The 19,548-nt window shown below is 40.7% G+C and overlaps 1 protein-coding gene across 3 annotated transcripts; it reads right to left on the minus strand.

Moving 5' to 3' along the window:
• On the minus strand, window positions 1-19,481 carry LOC5506027 (EVI5-like protein). Of its 3 annotated transcripts, none has more exons than XM_001626699.3 (13): window positions 19,072-19,479; window positions 11,000-11,306; window positions 10,426-10,542; window positions 8,714-8,788; window positions 7,639-7,803; window positions 7,062-7,166; window positions 6,467-6,556; window positions 4,296-4,393; window positions 3,665-3,779; window positions 2,097-2,129; window positions 1,510-1,650; window positions 464-634; window positions 1-174 (listed from the first exon to the last, which is right to left on the minus strand). In XM_001626699.3, the coding sequence occupies exons 1-13, from the start codon at window positions 19,179-19,181 to the stop codon at window positions 94-96; spliced, it is 1,608 nt and encodes a 535-aa protein (XP_001626749.2). In that variant the 5' UTR covers window positions 19,182-19,479; the 3' UTR covers window positions 1-93. The 3 variants fall into 3 exon arrangements, with proteins under 3 accessions (XP_001626749.2, XP_032230269.1, XP_032230270.1); XM_032374378.2 differs by lacking the exon at window positions 19,072-19,479 and adding an exon at window positions 14,551-14,729; XM_032374379.2 differs by lacking the exons at window positions 1-174; window positions 464-634 and adding an exon at window positions 847-975 and having other exon boundaries at window positions 19,072-19,481.
• Window positions 19,482-19,548: the final 67 nt, after the last annotated feature.

Consider the following 19,548-nt stretch of genomic DNA (forward strand, 5'->3'; position numbering starts at 1 on the left):
TTGAAAATTGTCAAATAAAACTTTAATAGCAATAATAATTCATACCAATTATATATTAATTACAAATTCTATACAATAATTGGGAAAGTCGGATTATCCGTCCTCAGCGCCAGTAAAGGTGACTTGCGGGTAACACACAGCCGGGGGATTCTTTTCTTCTTTAATCTCATGCAACTGCAAACAATAATCGACAGAACAAAATCAGACAATAAGAACTGCAAGCAAGGATTAGACAGCCTTATGTACTGATAAAGAAACTCATATCCCATCAAGTTGCAAATAGGGGCGGGGTGAGGATTGGATTTTCTTCAAGCCTGTGTAATGTTGAGACAAGCTCATCTAAATTATCATTGCTTATAGGGGTGGGGTGGGTGGGGATTGACTTGTCTTTAAGTCTGCATACTGTTGAGGCAAGCTCATCTATATTCTCATTGCTTATAGGGGTGGGGTGGACGGGGATTACCTTGTCTTCTAGTCTTTGTACTGTTGAGGCAAGTTCATCTACCATCTGGTTTGACTTGACCTCTCTGAGCCTGCACTCCTCAAGTTCAGCCTGCATTGCTATCAGCTTCATGTCACGTGCACTTACGGGTGTGTCCGCCTCACGCTGTGACAACTCGCTGACAATGTGATTCTAAAAATAGAATGAGCATGTGGTTTGAGTGTCTAGCCTACCTGTAAGCTTTAGATGCTGATTTCGGCGATAAAAACCCTCGAAATCTCGAAATCGTAGTTCGTGGCCGCCATCTTGGATTCGAGTGACAAAAACTCCCCCCGGCGCCACTTATTTTTTGTCACTCGAATCCAAGATGGCGGCCACGAACTACGATTTCGAGATAAGCATCTAAAGTAACAGGTAGGCTATTGAGGGTCTATGACTGTACTGACAATGTGGATTGGAGTGAAGAATAGAGGTGAGCATGTAATTTGAGGGTCTGGATCACGTGATATCATGACTGCACTGACAATGTGATTCTAAGATTGGAGTGAATAATAGAGGTGAGCATGTGGTTTAAGGGTGTGGATCACGTGATATCATGACTGACTGCCTTAATCTAGAACCTTTTCCCGTTACACCTTTGTTATTGTTTTTATTTAAAATTGAAAGACAAGTCATTTAAAGAAATTTCGAATTAACCATTTAGAAATTGTTATACGTTATTTACGAATTACACTCGAAAATGCTTCTATAGTTAACCAAATTAGCCGATGAAAATGTATGCTTCTTTCCACTTCCGTATTTTTAAGAGTTAAATGCTTTTTTTCTCTTAGTATTGTATATGATAATTTTTGCGGATGATTTTTTGAGCATATTGTTAGCACCAAATAAGCTTGAGACCTTTCAATTTTTTAATCAAAGGTACAACAATTGTTTTTTGGTCTGATTTCTGACCCTAAGTCTTTAAGGGTTACAGTTTATGTTGTTCAATCCCTCCACCTCCCCCATCCCTCATCATATGGAGTATGGGAATAGCCCTCCTTAGCTTTCCCACCCCTTCCACCCCCTACCTTAAACATGTTCAGTTCCTCTATTCGTTTGTTTGCCTCTCGTAGCGCCGCTGTAATATCTTTGTCGTGGCGTTTTGTGATTGCCAGCTCACGTTTTAGGGCGTATAATTCTTCTTGCTCCTGTGCACGGGTCACTTGGCCCTAAAACATGTGACACGCATGCATTAGGCACGGGATGTGCACGTGAACTGTATGAACTGCGCGTCAAGTGTGAAATACGTGTGACTTGCCTATATTACACGTGACCAACATGTTACGATGACAGTTAATAGTGTTACTTAACAATACAACACGTGACTGACATGCATTAATCAAATGTAGTACACGTGAATTGTACGAACAGCGCATCAAGATGATAGTGAATAAGGGTTACTTGACCCTACAACACGTGACCGACATACATTGTGCAGACCTCCCATGTAACGGATCTCTTATGTGGAGGTCCCTGTCTAGAACGTGATTTCTCGTTCATCTACAGCAGAGAAGCCTCCACACAACGGACCTCTATAAAGTGGACAGCCTCTCTGTGTCCGTTATATGGTGGTTTCACTGTGCACCGCAGAATAGATTAAAATGTAATGGATTACCTGTATTAATCTGTCCGCCAAATTCAGTGATTCCTGCAAGGTAAAAACGTAATGTTACTGTATCCACTTTTGCTGTTTGGTTCATCAATCCATTCAATGGATCTGGGGGAGGAGTTACATGTGTGTGTTAAAAGCCTTGTGTTTGGTCATCTTTGCATTAATTTTGGATTGAAGGGGTGGGCGATTTAGCAGCCGAGAATGCTGTTAAAACGAGAATTTACAATATTCAAAAAGAAAAATCTTCTTTTATCTGAAGTAGCTTAACTAGTCACTAACCTGCTCTAACTCGTTTGACTGGTCACTAACCTGCTCTAACTCGTTTGACTGGTCACTAACCTGCTCTAACTCGTTTAACTAGTCACTAACCTGCTCTAACTCGTTTGACTGGTCACTAACCTGCTCTAACTCGTTTGACTGGTCACTAACCTGCTCTAACTCGTTTGACTGGTCACTAACCTGCTCTAACTCGTTTAACTAGTCACTAACCTGCTCTAACTCGTTTGACTGGCCAATAACCTGCTCTGACTCGTTTGACTGGTCACTAACCTGCTCTAACTCGTTTAACTGGTCACTAACCTGCTCTGACTCGTTTGACTAGTCACTAACCTGCTCTGACTCGTTTGACTGGTCACTAACCTGCTCTAACTCGTTTGACAGGTCACTAAACTGCTCTGACTCGTTTGACTAGTCACTAACCTGCTCTGACTCGTTTGACTGGTCACTAACCTGCTCTAACTCGTTTGACAGGTCACTAAACTGCTCTAACTCGTTTGACTGGTCGCTAACCTGCTCTAACTCGTTTGACTGGTCACTAACCTGCTCTAACTCGTTTAACTAGTCACTAACCTGCTCTAACTCGTTTGACTGGTCACTAACCTGCTCTAACTCGTTTGACTAGTCACTAACCTGCTCTAACTCGTTTGACTAGTCACTAACCTGCTCTAACTCGTTTGACTAGTCACTAACCTGCTCTGACTCGTTAAACTAGTCACTAACCTGCTCTAACTCGTTTGACTGGTCACTAACCTGCTCTAACTCGTTTTACTGGTCACTAACCTGCTCTAACTCGTTTAACTAGTCACTAACCTGCTCTAACTCGTTTAACTAGTCACTAACCTGCTCTAACTCGTTTGACTGGTCACTAACCTGCTCTAACTCGTTTAACTAGTCACTAACCTGCTCTAACTCGTTTAACTAGTCACTAACCTGGCTCTAACTCGTTTAACTAGTCACTAACCTGGCTCTAACTCGTTTGACTGGTCACTAACCTGTTCTAACACGTTTGAGTGGTCACTAACCTGTTCTTACTCGTTTAACTAGTCACTAACCTGCTCTAACTCGTTTAACTAGTCACTTATCTGCTCTTACTCGTTTGGCTGGTCACTAACCTGCTCTAAACTGTCTGACAGGCATCTAACCTACTCTTACTCGTTTGACAGGCCACTAACCTACTCTAACTCGTTTGACAGGCCACTAACCTACTCTAATTCGTTTGACAGGCCACTAACCTGCTCTAACTTGTTTCACTGGTCACTTACCTGTTCTAACTCGTTTCACTGGTCACTTACCTGTTCTAACTCGTCGACTCGTTGAATTAAAAGTCTGTTTTCTGTCTTCAATCTGCGGATCTCTTCGTTGTCTTCAGCTTCTTTGTGTTTCACTCTAGTGTATTCTTTTTCTAACCTAAGAACAGTGCACCTTTTAATGCCATTGAAATTCTAATAATCTCAAAAAATATATATAAAGAAAAACATGATTAAACAAGTGATGATGATATTCATTTTGAGCAGAAGGACAAATAACGTCCAATTTACAGCTCAACGCACGTGACCTTTTGATAAAACTGATTCTTGTAGCTTATACGCGCATTTTACAGCGGAACTCTTTCAACTCGCTCTCTCAGGGGGAACAAATCGATTGAGCGAAGAGCTAGACTTATGCGAGTTCGAGTTATCGGGGTTCCAGTGTAGATCCCGTCGCCTTTAACATTCTTCAATTTTAATTTGCAAGTTGATCGTCTTTTAACGTCGTTATTATTATGCCTTTAACAGGCATGAAAATCAGCGCGAAAGACGCGCTGATTTTCTTACACGCCCTCTGCTTCTGCAATTACTTCCTCAATGAGAATAGGTTTTTATACCCCGCGGACGACTTGACATTGGACTTAGGGTCTAACTGTGACTCTATTCACTGATTAACCTTTTCATTTTCTTGGAGTTGAATTTGTACTCCGAGGCGATCTTCATCACAGGGTCCATGTCCTTCTCATACAAATCTGGCATCTCTTTCTGGAAATACTGATAAATCACGGGTATATTAGTGATGGAAATACTGATAAATCAAGGGTATATTAGTGATGGAAGTACTGAAAAATCACGGGTATATTAGTGATGGAAATACTGATAAATCACGAGCATATTAGTGATGGAAATACAGATAAATCACGGGTATATTAGTGATGGAAATACTGATAAATCAAGGGTATATTAGTGATGGAAGTACTGATAAATCACGGGTATATTAGTGATGGAAATACTGATAAATCACGGGTATATTAGTGATGGAAGTACTGATAAATCACGGGTATATTAGTTACTGATAAATCACGAGCATATAAGTGATGGAAATACTGATCAATCACGGGTATATTAGTGATGGAAATACTGATAAATCACGGGTATGTTAGTGATGGAAGTACTGATAAATCACGGGTATATTAGTGATGGAAATACTGATAAATCAAGGGTATATTAGTGATGGAAGTACTGAAAAATCACGGGTATATTAGTGATGGAAATACTGATAAATCACGAGCATATTAGTGATGGAAATACAGATAAATCACGGGTATATTAGTGATGGAAATACTGATAAATCAAGGGTATATTAGTGATGGAAGTACTGATAAATCACGGGTATATTAGTGATGGAAATACTGATAAATCACGGGTATATTAGTGATGGAAGTACTGATAAATCACGGGTATATTAGTTACTGATAAATCACGAGCATATAAGTGATGGAAATACTGATCAATCACGGGTATATTAGTGATGAAAATACTGATAAATCACGGGTATATTAGTGATGGAAGTACTGATAAATCACGGGTATATTAGTGATGGAAATACTGATAAATCACGAGCATATTAGTGATGGAAATACAGATAAATCACGGGTATATTAGTGATGGAAATACTGATAAATCAAGGGTATATTAGTGATGGAAGTACTGATAAATCACGGGTATATTAGTGATGGAAATACTGATAAATCACGGGTATATTAGTGATGGAAGTACTGATAAATCACGGGTATATTAGTTACTGATAAATCACGAGCATATAAGTGATGGAAATACTGATCAATCACGGGTATATTAGTGATGGAAATACTGATAAATCACGGGTATATTAGTGATGGAAGTACTGATAAATCACGGGTATATTAGTGATGGAAATACTGATAAATCACGGGTATGTTAGTGATGGAAGTACTGATAAATCACGGGTATATTAGTGATGGAAATACTGATAAATCACGGGTATATTAGTGATGGAGGTACTGATAAATCACGGGTATATTAGTGTTGAAAATACTGATAAATTAAGAGCATATAAGTGATGGAAATACTGATAAATCACGGGTATATTAGTGATGGAAGTACTGATAAATCACGGGTATTATTAGTTACTGATAAATCACGAGCATATAAGTGATGGAAATACTGATAAATCACGGGTATATTAGTGATGGAAATACTGATAAATCACGGGTATATTAGTGATGGAAGTACTGATAAATCACGGGTATATTAGTTACTGATAAATCACGAGCATATAAGTGATGGAAATACTGATAAATCACGGGTATATTAGTGATGGAAGTACTGATAAATCACGGGTATATTAGTGTTGGAAATACTGATAAATCACGAGCATATTAGTGATGAGAATACTGATAAATCACGGGTTTATTAGTAATGGAAGTACTGATAAATCACTGGTATATTAATGATGCAAATACAAATCACGGGTATATTAGTGTAGAAATACTGATAAATAACTCTAGGACTTCCCACCCCTTACCCCACACTTCCTATCGAGGATCGGAACAAGAACTTCTATCTTTAACACATACTCCATATCTCTAAGATGAATCTTTTTGAGAACTCCCTCAGCATCTCTTGCTCCCCCTCTCCCCTCCCCAGCTCTTCCTGCTTTTCTCCCGTCACGTTCCATTTAGTGGATGGCAAGTTGTCAAACCTTTAACATGCCCTTCGTGTCATAGATCAATCTCGATGCCCCCCACCACCACTTCCAATTCCCCACCCCTAACGTTCTATCTTGTGGGGGGCAAGTTGTTATACCTTTAACATGCCCTCCATGTCCCTCTCAAGAAGCTCCTCCTGTCCCATCGACAGGATGGCGAAAATTATACGAAACAGGCCATCGCGACCCTGCCACAGAAGGGATAACAGCTGATGTTAAATTTAATTACAATGTGGTCTCCATTACAATGTGAACAATGTGTACATTACAATGTGTACATTACAAAGTGTGCATTACAATGTGTTCAATACAATGTGTACATTACAATATGTGAAATACAATGTGTGCAAAGAATGTGTGCATTGCAATGTGTGCATTACAATGTGTGTAATACAATCTGTGTAATACAATGTGTGCATTGCAATGTGTTCAATACAATGTGTACATTACAATGTGTGCAATACAATGTATGCATTACAATGAGTTTAAAATAAGTTTTACAACGTATGTGATGAGCAGAGCGATGTTTGCGCAATATGCTTGGTTGTGGCACGGTGGGATGTTCGGTAATCCTATGACATTTGAGCGCGAAAGCGACGCTCTGCTAGATCAGAGTTTTTCTCACTTTCGTGCTCTATTGTATGTAAAACATCCTTATACAGGGTGCTTTATAATAGCAACTTTGTTTCCCACCTCAGATATAAACATGTCCATGACGCGAAAGGCTGCATTAAGCGGGAAGACAGAGGCGAAAAGGGTCAAGAACCAAGACGAGGCATACATGGCCGTGTGGAAACCCTGCATGACATAATTATATAGAATCAACACAATTTGTCACACAATAAGTAACGCAGGTCATGCATCGGGTCAAACCTCACGTCACACTATACCTGAGCCTGAAGTGAGCTCTGGTAGGCTCCACGCAACTTGTCACACAATAAGTAAGGTCACGCATCAGGTCACGCGTCACGTCACATACCTGAGCTTGGAAGTGAGCATAGAGCTCTGGTAGACTCCATGCAACTTGTCACGCAATAAGTAAGGTCACGCATCAGGTCACGCGTCACGTCACATACCTGAGCTTGGAAGTGAGCATAGACCTCTGGTAGACTCCACGCAACTTGTCACACAATAAGTAAGGTCACGCATCAGGTCACGCGTCACGTCACATACCTGAGCTTGGAAGTGAGCATAGACCTCTGGTAGACTCCACGCAACTTGTCACGCAATAAGTAAGGTCACGCATCAGGTCACGCGTCACGTCACATACCTGAGCTTGGAAGTGAGCATAGAGCTCTGGTAGGCTCTCCTGAAGGAGGTTCTCAAGCTGGAACATGCACAAGCCGAGCTCCGCCATGGTGGGCTTGAAGATCTCACGCATTCGGTAGTCTTGCATCAGCTTGACAAACACACAGAATGCTTCCTCCTCAGGCATCTACAGGAGACCAGGAGAAGCAGGGAGTCATGAAAGAGAATCAAAGAAAGTGCTTCATCTACGTGGAATCAGCAGAAGGGAGAAAATGGGACACACAAACCCTACTTCTCCGGTATCCGAGTAACAGTGAAGCACACCCCACAATATACAATCCCACCACACGGAGTCACACTAATACACCCCTGCATGGACACATGGAGCTACGCACATAAGAAACACTGCCTTACACACTCAGCCACACAACCTACTATCCCATTGCCACTTAACACACAATACAAACCAACACTATGCTCACACTACTACTGAATCAAAACGCATAGTGCCACACAACACAACAAAAGAATGATGCAATCTCGAGGTGTGCAAGGCAGTGCGGATCAAAGCTCAATGTGTGCATGCAAAGTGCCACACAACACAACAAAAGAATGATGCAATCTCGAGGTGTGCAAGGCAGTGCGGATCATAGCTAAATGTGTGCATGCAAAGTGCCACACAACACAACAAAAGAATGATGCAATCTCGAGGTGTGCAAGGCAGTGCGGGTCATAGCTCAATGTGTGCATGCAAAGTGCCACACAACACAACAAAAGAATGATGCAATCTCGAGGTGTGCAAGGCAGTGCGGATCATAGCTCAATGTGTGCATGCAAAGTGCCACACAACACAACAAAAGAATGATGCAATCTCGAGGTGTGCAAGGCAATGCGGATCATATACCTCAATGTGTGCATGTAGTGATGTGGCGTGGAGGGACACAATTTGTTGTATGGCTGATCGTAGTTCGGTTTTAGAGGTAAGGTGGGGCATGACACAATTTGTTGTATGGCTAATGGTAGTTTAAATGTAGAGCTGTGTTGTGGTTTGGTGTGACACAATTTTTATGGCTGTAAACAAAGACGTTTATACAAACCTGCATTAACAAAAGACCAACGATAAAAGCACTCCCTTGGCAATAGCCCACCTCCTTATCGTATATAGAATACGCCTGCGACCAAGAGACACATTTTAATGCTAAAACATGTGAAAACTATAATCATTTGACTAAACATAAAGCATGGATTAAGCATGAATTCTTTGGTGCTCTATCTCGATACAACAGCGCTGATGAAAACATCTAGCAGCGTGGAATGGCGAATACCTAGGTCACATGTCATTTTCTGACGTCATTCCTAGTGCCCACTAGTGACATACATAAAAGAAAAAAAATGTTTTTCTCTTGTGTCGTTATGTTCATGTCGTTATGTTGGGCTTATGTATGACATAAAAGAAAAAATGTTTTTCTCTTGTGTCGTTATGTTCATGTCGTTATGTTGGGCTTATGTATGACATAAAAGAAAAAAAATGTTTTTCTCTTGTGTCGTTATGTTCATGTCGTTATGTTGGGCTTATGTATGACATAAAAGAAAAAAATGTTTTTCTCTTGTGTCGTTATGTTCATGTCGTTATGTTGGGCTTATGTATGACATAAAAGAAAAAATGTTTTTCTCTTGTGTCGTTATGTTCATGTCGTTATGTTGGGCTTATGTATGACATAAAAGAAAAAAAAGGTTTTTCTCTTGTGTCGTTATGTTCATGTCGTTATGTTGGGCTTATGTATGACATAAAAGAAAAAATGTTTTTCTCTTGTGTCGTTATGTTCATGTCGTTATGTTGGGCTTATGTATGACATAAAAGAAAAAAATGTTTTTCTCTTGTGTCGTTATGTTCATGTCGTTATGTTGGGCTTATGTATGACATAAAAGAAAAATGTTTTTCTCTTGTGTCGTTATGTTCATGTCGTTATGTTGGGCTTATGTATGACATAAAAGAAAAAATGTTTTTCTCTTGTGTCGTTATGTTCATGTCGTTATGTTGGGCTTATGTATGACATAAAAGAAAAAATGTTTTTCTCTTGTGTCGTTATGTTTATGTCGTTATGTTGGGCTTATGTATGACATAAAAGAAAAAATGTTTTTCTCTTGTGTCGTTATGTTCATGTCGTTATGTTGGGCTTATGTATGACATAAAAGAAAAAATGTTTTTCTCTTGTGTCGTTATGTTCATGTCGTTATGTTGGGCTTATGTATGACATAAAAGAAAAAATGTTTTTTCTCTTATGTCGTTATGTTCATGTTGTTATATTGGGCTTATGTCAAAATGTCGAACCACTCACACTTGAACATATAAACAGAAGGGTGTGCGTGCCCATGTCTTTATGTCGTTATGTCACTAGTCCATCAGTGCACCAGGCATAGCACTACATTGCTTATGTAATACAACATTGTTTACATAAGTAGTTTCCTGACGTAACATAAATAGTGGGCGTGACATGAGTATAACACACAGTTGCTAAATTCGAAACGAAGAAGTCCCCTTGATGACATCAAATACACAAGTTACCTTGATGACATTAAATACACAAGTCACATTGATGACATTAAATACCCAAGTCACCTTGATGACATTAAATACACAAGTCACCTTGATGACATTAAATACACAAGTCACCTTGATGACATTAAATACACAAGTCACCTTGATGACATTAAATACACAAGTCACCTTGATGACATTAAATACACAAGTCACCTTGATGACATTAAATACACAAGTCACCTTGATGACAATAAATACACAAGTCACCTTGATGACATTAAATAGCGTCCCCTGCCCAATGCCGTCCTTGTCTTTGAAGAACGAATGATCAGGAAATGTCCGCGCGATGTCTCTCTTGATCATTCTTTCGCATGCGGAATTCGCCTGTGAGAACATAGGTGTAAATATTCAGAGCGTAGCTTTACAAAAATCTTAAAATTTAAAATTATCCATGCATTATTTTATACTCTAAAAAGACGTAGGATACATTGAATTTCACAGTGATTCAGACAGATTTAGTTCGCTTGAAATGTGTATCACACATTTCTCTGAGGCAGTAAAAATCTACCCTGGAAACCACAGACTGGAAGTCCGTTGAGTTCGTTCACCCGCCCCCTATTAGCTGAGAAAGTATAGAGCATCACCCTCCTTGATCTTCAAAGTCTAGCGGGAATAACGACTAAGAGCAGGTCGGTAGATCTGATTTGTGAGACGAATGTTCTATAACCAGGTCCGGGCCATTTACCATATGCCCTTTTTATTTAAGGTGGAGGTCTCATTTCCTTGAAGAAAAGGGCGCTGGCCAATGATACCATCCCTAATAGCTATCAAACTATCTTACCTTGATTAATTTAGGGTACTCATCCTTGAGAGGCATGTCCCGGGACCCACAAAGCAGCTGCCAGACGAGCCCCCGTAACGCATTAGGTATTCCCTTACGGACCATATCCCGTACGTTCTTTGGTTTCTTGCGCACCGCGTCATCCCAATTGCCCATCAGTTGTCCCCACTCGTGGTACACATCCCCTTCGTCACACACCTCGTCATAGTTCTCCGGCGTGTCTGGAGGGAGGGAGCCACTCGCGGTGGACCATCGCTTAGGTGTGTCCGGGATAGCAGTCTGGGCGCGAGAATCTGAGGCAAGAATTCTAAGAAAAATGGAGTGAGGGCTGGTGTAAAAGAAAAGCATGTGATGTAGAGAGAAATGAGACACAAAGCAAAGCTCTAATACAATTTGTTACTAACAATTTAGAATTTCCAGGACAAGTTAGTTATGTTCATGAACATCATAGTGCAGGTGTGAAGGGAAAAGGATGGAAGTGGAGGGGAAATAGAAGAGGAGGAAGGGGGAGAGGATGGGCAAAAAGGAGGAAGAAGTTGGAGAAGAAAAAGGTGGGACAGTAATGGGAATGAGAGGTGAGAGAGGAGCAAGACCATGAAAGGGAAGTAAAAATGAGATGCAAGAAAGGGGAAAGGGCAAAGGAAAAGAAGTTAAAAGCAGGTAGAAGGGGAGAAGAATGAGGAAGGAGCAAGAGGGAGAGAAAGGAGAAAGGTGAAGGAGGAGGTTGGAAGAGGAACAGTGGGAATGAGAGGATGAGGGAGGGGAGATTATGGAGGGGGGGGGGGGGAGAAAAACGAGGAGGACAGAAAAGGAAGGAGGGGAAAGGAGGAGAGAAGATGAAAGAGGGGTGGACGAAGAAAGAATTGTGTGGGAGGATGGAAGAATAAGAAGGGAATAGAGGGAAAAGAAGGATGGGGAAGAGACTTAAGGAAGGAGAGGGGAGAAGGGGTAGAAGGAAAAAAATAATGAGGGTTAAGGAGGAAGGAGGATGAGGGGTGCGTGAGGAAAGAGAATTGGGTGAGAGAGGGACGAGATGAGGGAATGAGGGGTGAGAAGGAAGGAGGATGAGAGAGGGACAAGATGAGGGAATGAGGGGTGAGGAGGAAGGAGGATGAGAGAGAGAGACGAGATGAGGGAATGAGGGATGAGGAGGAAGGAGGATGAGAGAGGGACAAGATGAGGGAATGAGGGGTGAGGAGGAAGGAGGATGAGAGAGGGACGAGATGAGGGAATGAGGGGTGAGGAGGAAGGAGGATGAGAGAGGGACGAGATGAGGGAATGAGGGGTGAGGAAGAAGGAGGAAGGAGGATGAGATGAGGGAATGAGGGGTGAGGAGGAAGGAGGATGAGAGAGGGACGAGATGAGGGAATGAGGGGTGAGGAGGAAGGAGGATGAGAGAGGGACAAGATGAGGGAATGAGGGGTGAAGAGGTAGGAGGATGAGAGAGGGACAAGATAAGGGAATGAGGGGTGAGGAGAAAGGAGGATGAGAGAGGGACGAGATGAGGGGTGAGGAGGAAGGAAGATGAGATGAGGGAATGAGGGGTGGGGAGGAAGGAGGATGAGAGAGGGACGAGATGAGGGAATGGGGGGTGAGGAGAAAGGAGGATGAGAGAGGGACGAGATGAGGGAATGAGGGGTGAGGAGAAAGGAGGATGAGAGAGGGACAAGATGAGGGAATGAGGGGTGAGGAGAAAGGGGGATGAGAGAGGGACAAGATGAAGATGATGAGCGGTAGACTGCGTAATAGCAGTAGTGGTATCGTAAGTGCGTAATAGCAGTAGTGGTATCGTAAGTGCGTAATAGCAGTAGTGGTATCGTAAGTGCGTAATAGCAGTAGTGGTATCGTAAGTGCGTAATAGCAGTAGTGGTATCGTAAGTGCGTAATAGCAATAGTGGTATCGTAAGTGCGTAATAGCAATAGTGGTATCGTAAGTGCGTAATAGCAGTAGTGGTATCTAAGTGCGTAATAGCAGTAGTGGTATAGTAAGTGCGTAATAGCAGTAGTGGTATAGTAAGTGCGTAATAGCAGTAGTGGTATCGTAAGTGCGTAATAGAAGAAGTGGTATCGTAAGTGCGTAATAGCAGTAGTGGGATCGTAAGTGCGTAATAGCAGTAGTGGTATCGTAAGTGCGTAATAGCAGTAGTGGTATCGTAAGTGCGTAATAGCAGTAGTGGTATAGTAAGTGCGTAATAGCAGTAGTGGTATCGTCAGTGCGTAATAGAAGAAGTGGTATCGTAAGTGCGTAATAGCAGTAGTGGGATCGTAAGTGCGTAATAGCAGTAGTGGTATCGTAAGTGCGTGATAGCAGTAGTGGTATCGTAAGTGCGTAATAGCAGTAGTGGTATCGTAAGTGCGTAATAGCAGTAGTGGTATCGTAAGTGCGTAATAGCAGTAGTGGTATCGTAAGTGCGTGATAGCAGTAGTGGTATCGTAAGTGCGTAATAGCAGTAGTGGTATCGTCAGTGAGTAATAGCAGTAGTGGTATCGTAAGTGCGTAATAGCAGTAGTGGTATCGTAAGTGCGTGATAGCAGTAGTGGTATCGTAAGTGCGTGATAGCAGTAGTGGTATCGTAAGTGCGTAATAGCAGTAGTGGTATCGTAAGTGCGTAATAGCAGTAGTGGTATCGTAAGTGCGTGATAGCAGTAGTGGTATCGTCAGTGAGTAATAGCAGTAGTGGTATCGTCAGTGCGTAATAGCAGTAGTGGTATCGTAAGTGCGTGATAGCAGTAGTGGTATCGTAAGTGCGTGATAGCAGTAGTGGTATCGTAAGTGCGTAATAGCAGTAGTGGTATCTAAGTGCGTAATAGCAATAGTGGTATCGTAAGTGCGTAATAGCGGTAGTGGTATCGTAAGTGCGTAATAGCAGTAGTGGTATCGTAAGTGCGTAATAGCAATAGTGGTATCGTAAGTGAGTAATAGCAGTAGTGGGATCGTAAGTACGTGATGGCAGTATCGTAAGTAGCACCAAGACTAAGTTTGTCAAGAATGTCTATCGATTAAAATCAAGCTTCACAGCCCTCATATGACTCTCCTTTCCAATATCCACCGTACATTTTAGATGCATTATAAATCACATAGATGATGCAAACGTATTGAACATAATGAGACAAAAAAATTCCAATAGCGCGAAATGAAAACAACAGCCGAAAAGGAAACCGCAATATGAATTAATTACTTCGGTTTGATTTTGCAGGAACTTCTCCACGAGTAAACATACCACGATAATTCAATAAATAATAAAGTACGGGATATCGTATTGTTTGACGTTTTAGATAGGTGTACAGATAAGCAAACGCGCCCCGCGATCGTTTACGATATTCCAACTTTAATTGCGAACCAGCGCAATACATCAACCAAATAAAACCCCAGATTGCCCGAAGCAACCTCCTAGAAACAATTAATACCAATGTAGTCGAAGGCCAAGACATTTCCTTTTTTTGAGTCAAGTTCTTAAAATATCACGCGGTAAGAGAAACTGCCGCGACCAAAATAATCACGAGACCTATGAAGAACATGAAAACGCTGGAAGCGATGGGGAAATTGTTACCTGGGCAAGCTACGGGTTTTACGGGAGCGGGATTGTGAGTTCCTTCGCTTCATTGTCACGGGTTTAGCGTCATGGAGTGAGTGTACACGACGTTTACCGACAGATGAGCGCTGTCATGTCGATTTATGTAGAGATAATAGAGTATTTCCTGTTTTCCTTGCGAACTTTATTCTGGGCCTGTTCTTTGACCCGGGTTAAAGAATGGATTATAGCTGACAGATGAAAGAGTGTCAGATGAAAGACGTGCCATATATGAGTTGATAATATCGAGAACAATCTCAAATACTTTTTTTTTATAAGAATGTTTAATTTTCAGTTTCGGCTCGTTCTTATTTTTGGAGCATCTTAAGCCTGAAAATGTTCTCAAGGTTGTTTTTATGAACGCAATTTGAACCAAACTTGCAACGCATCACACACACAGACACGAAAAGCGCAGAATATTTTGCTGTTATCTGAGCCTCGGCATGTTCTTAGAATTTGGTAAAATCTCACCCTGAACGTTCTTATAAAAATACGTTGTCTATACGTTGTCTATACCTTTAAGGTCTCACATATGAGTATCGTAAATAAATATTTGCTCGTTTTTCTCTATCTGAAATCGAAAGTGCATTACTTTTTAAGCAAATGATTTCTGAAAGCAATCATGACAGATAATGATTGAGTTGAGTGGTAATAAACCGTTAACAATTGCTGATTAGGGTTGATATGCAATCAATATAATAGAGTTTAACAATTCTTACCAATGGGTTTAATACAATGAGAATTCCAGGAGCGAAAATAATGAAACATTCATAAGAACGATCAATTCAATTTACCTTTTCACTATACGCCTTACTAGCGTGCACTGAGCTAATTGTGTCTCTTAAAGTATACCCCAAATTCAGAGGCTCTCTACAACATACAATGTAAAAGAGTATCAACCCAAGAATGTCATATACACCTATTTTAAATAAGGTTGCACTTATGCCTGGTGCACACTAGTGACATAACGACATGGACATAACGACATGGGCGTACGCGCTCTGTTTAGCCCAACATAACGACATGGGCGTACACACTCTGTTTAGCCCAACATAACGACATGGGCGCGCACACTCTGTTTAGCCCAACATAACGACATGGGCGCGCACACTATGTTTAGCCCAACATAACGACATGGGCGCGCACACTCTGTTTAGCCCAACATAACGACATGGGCGTGCACAATCTGTTTAGCCCAACATAACGACATGGGCGTGCACACTCTGTTTAGCCCAACATAACGACATGGGCGCGCACACTCTGTTTAGCCCAACATAACGACATGGGCGCGCACACTCTGTTTAGCCCAACATAACGACATGGGCGCGCACACTCTGTTTAGCCCGGCATAATAGTGGAAAGCTACGCACTTATTACAAAGATCAAGACAAATTTTAAACTAGAAAAATATTTATCAGAAGCTAATGTTAGACGCCGACAATCTATGACAAGATTGCGTGTCTCGGCACACAAACTAGCAATTGAAACAGGCCGCTATAAAAAATTACCTTATGAATTAAGGATTTGTGAAAAATGTGAAAAAAATTAAGGTTGGGATGAGTACCATACCTTAATGGAATGCGACTATGTCAATGATATACGTCGAGTATTTTCTAATGATCTATTTGCAAACAATAACTGTTAAGGCCAAAAGACCTTTTCTTGTATATTATGAGCTTAACAGATGACTCCATTACGAGCCTAGTCCTGAAATTTTGTGATGATGTAATTGAATATTATGAATAGAGGATAGGCATATAAGCCAACCTACTTTGTATATTATCCTAATATACCTGTATTGGTATTTATTGGAATAAAAGTTATGAGTTATTAACTACATGGGCGTGCACGCTCTGTTTAGCCCAACATAATGACATGGACATCATGACATAAAAGAAAAAACAAGTTTTTTTTTTCTCTTATGTCGTTAAGTCCATGTCATTATGTCTGACTTGTGTCAAAATGTTGAACCATTCTCACTTAAACACACGAAGATAACAGTGCACGCGTCCATGTTGTTATGTCGTTATGTCACTTGTGTGAACCAGGCATTAGAGAACTCATTTGGTGTAACAAGCAGTGCCTCATGTGTATCTAATTATAAAAGCAAATAAGCTTAAATAAAAACTTGATTTGCAAAGTTTTAACATTCTTGTTTATGTGCCTGTAAATGGTTTTCAGAGTAAGCCATTTATGTTACCCATGATAACACCATGGTAAAACCACTGAAGGTTAAATCACATCCAGAATACCACATTAAATTTGAAATAGGTGTATACATATTTCTATTTTTGTACCCCACTGACAGATGATTTCAAAACAAAGAGTACCTGAAATTATTATTTTGAAATCTCTACTTTAATACTAATATTAGTATAGTTTAACTCACTGAGCCCTGGCTATTTTAGAGCTGAAATGACTACCATTCCTACATCTACCTACCTATTACCATTTTGATTGGCCAATTGAAATGTGTGACAAAAGTACAACACTAAAGTACAGGCATGAGACCTATCCCTTGCTGGTTATGGAAGACCCTCAAATTATGTGATTCTGACCCCCCTCATTACACCAAAAGTGCTATCCCCCATAGCCTCACTCTCCGCCTTTGATCTACACTTGTTCTACAGACAAAAGCTTTAATAACCGCTGTAATGAACACACTAACTACTGTACTTTCTCCAGCGTGGCTATAAACCAGCGTTCCTCAACAAATTCTATGTGCAGCTAACTCCTGCAATGACCCTCTAGGCCGGAGGCCGAAATAATAACAACCACAAAAAAGCCTGTTGCATCCATTTTGTTTACAAGCCTACACCTACTAACATCAAAGACATAATCCATAAAAATTTTAACCTATTCTAGACTAAATGCCATGAAGTTTTCACTGAGCCCCCTTTTGTAGCCTTTCGCTGCTCACCTAACCTCTCAGACACCCTGACACCTCTCGGACACCCTGACACCTCTCGGACACCCTGACACCTCTCTGACACCCTGACACCTCTCTGACGACCTGACACCTCTCTGACACCCTGACTAAAGCCAAGCTTTAGTCACTCTACCACAAAAAGCAGTTGGGTGCCTTTCATTGCAGGAAAAGCTGCCTAACCTTTTCCTATATCAGAACTGATTGCCTAACAAGCTAAATATTTTTCTTAACAAGGGAGACATCACCTATAGCCTGCCCCATAACCTGCAAAACTAAAATCATGATTTACATCATTTAGTGTAACCGCTGTAATCAACAATTATACCAGAGAAACTAAACGCACACTAAAAGAATGATTTAATGGCCAACACAGACCTGTAGACTCGAATCTCAATCCACACCTACCCACGCCGCTGAACACTTACTAAAACCTAACCACTCCCCTTCTGTCATAGAGCTCATACCTATTAAAAAATTATAAGAAACCGAGACTTCACACTGATAGCTTGTGCTGGCACTGTAGAGCCCGGTGGCCTTAACTGCCAAGAAGAAACTCCTCTATTTATTATTATCCACTTGTCTATTTACAATTATTATCTTTTGCTAGTTAATAATCAATAAACTTTGTACACTCTATCTGTAACATGCCAATGTAACGCTTTTGCAACCTGAAGATGGCACATACCGGCCTACCGAAATATTGTTTAAAAAAACAAATCTGTATTGTTGTTAAATTTTTCTTATAAAGTTCAAAGTAAAGACCACGCTCTTAACCAATCATAATCAAGATAGAGAATGCAATGTATAATAATCTTTGTTAAATTATTTTTTATGGTCACCTATACTGTACCTCCCAACCCCATCCACTTGTATTGTAAGGTTGTGTCAAATAATTTGGCAACAATTTCATTATATAAAATATAAAAATATTGAATTTTCATTTCAAATTATCTATTCCTTTAACGTTTGTCCATTCTGACTATTTATGACATTAAGTGTCACATGCTAAGCATTTATTTGACAGAGGCAAATATAAGAAATAGTTGTTTACAAAAAAAGTAGCCATTTCTTTCCATTTCACATTTGCAATTTTTTACACTAAACTGTCTGGTCCAATATCATTTAAGTAAAGCATGACAACATTAAGTTACAAATCAATCATTTTATCACCCTTTGGCCTCGGCTGTACAATACACTATTTATTGCAAAGAGAATAGATTTTATGGTCTATCCATGCGTGACTTATGCTTGATCAGCTGCCTCGAAGTCTTTCACCCTTACTGTTTAGTCTCACGAAAGTGGAAACTGTAGTGTTTTCATTTTTTGCTTCGTCTCGAAAATTCGAGACCCTCAATGAAACGTTCTTCCAACAGTAAGTTAAACGAATAGCTTAGGTACAGAAGTAACAAGCGTTAAATTCATTCATTGAATTTGTCTATCACTCTCTAGCAAAAAATAACTAACAAATGTGATAGATCATTAGCACGAATACTGACCACTTGCAAAGAATGCTTGGATAATGGTTTAGACAAGCAAATTAGTAATAAATTAATTCAGTGTATTTCTCTTACCTATTTTGCTCCTCCAGCTTGGCAAGTAGTTCATCAACCGAAGGCGACCTGTTCTTGTCTTGGTTTAAGCACGCTGTTTCACTGGGGCTAGGAGCCAATTCTGAGGCCATACTAGCTGGCTTGATAAGCCGGCAAGAGCATCAAACCATTGATGATACACAACCGAGTTCGCCCTCGTAAATCAACCCAGTTGAGGCCGACATATTTCAACAGCATGCAGAGTAAAATTTGGGCGATGTCGAACTTCCCGTAAAAATTCCTTGATAAAGCGGCACAAAAATTCAGTAAATGACACAGATTGATGGCGTTTCGGAAACTTGGGGGAGGAAATGCGTAAAATAATACGAAGGAGATTTGCGCTTGGCTGCAGGTTTTTAGCTCAAATGAAACTCGATGGGCCGGCTAGCTTGTCAGCGGTATATAACAACAAAACAAGATAAAAAACCTAGGGGAGGGGTGGGCTGGTGGCAGGGTTGA

This window comes from Nematostella vectensis, chromosome 8 (genome assembly GCF_932526225.1).
Source record: "Nematostella vectensis chromosome 8, jaNemVect1.1, whole genome shotgun sequence".
NCBI lineage: Eukaryota > Metazoa > Cnidaria > Anthozoa > Actiniaria > Edwardsiidae > Nematostella > Nematostella vectensis.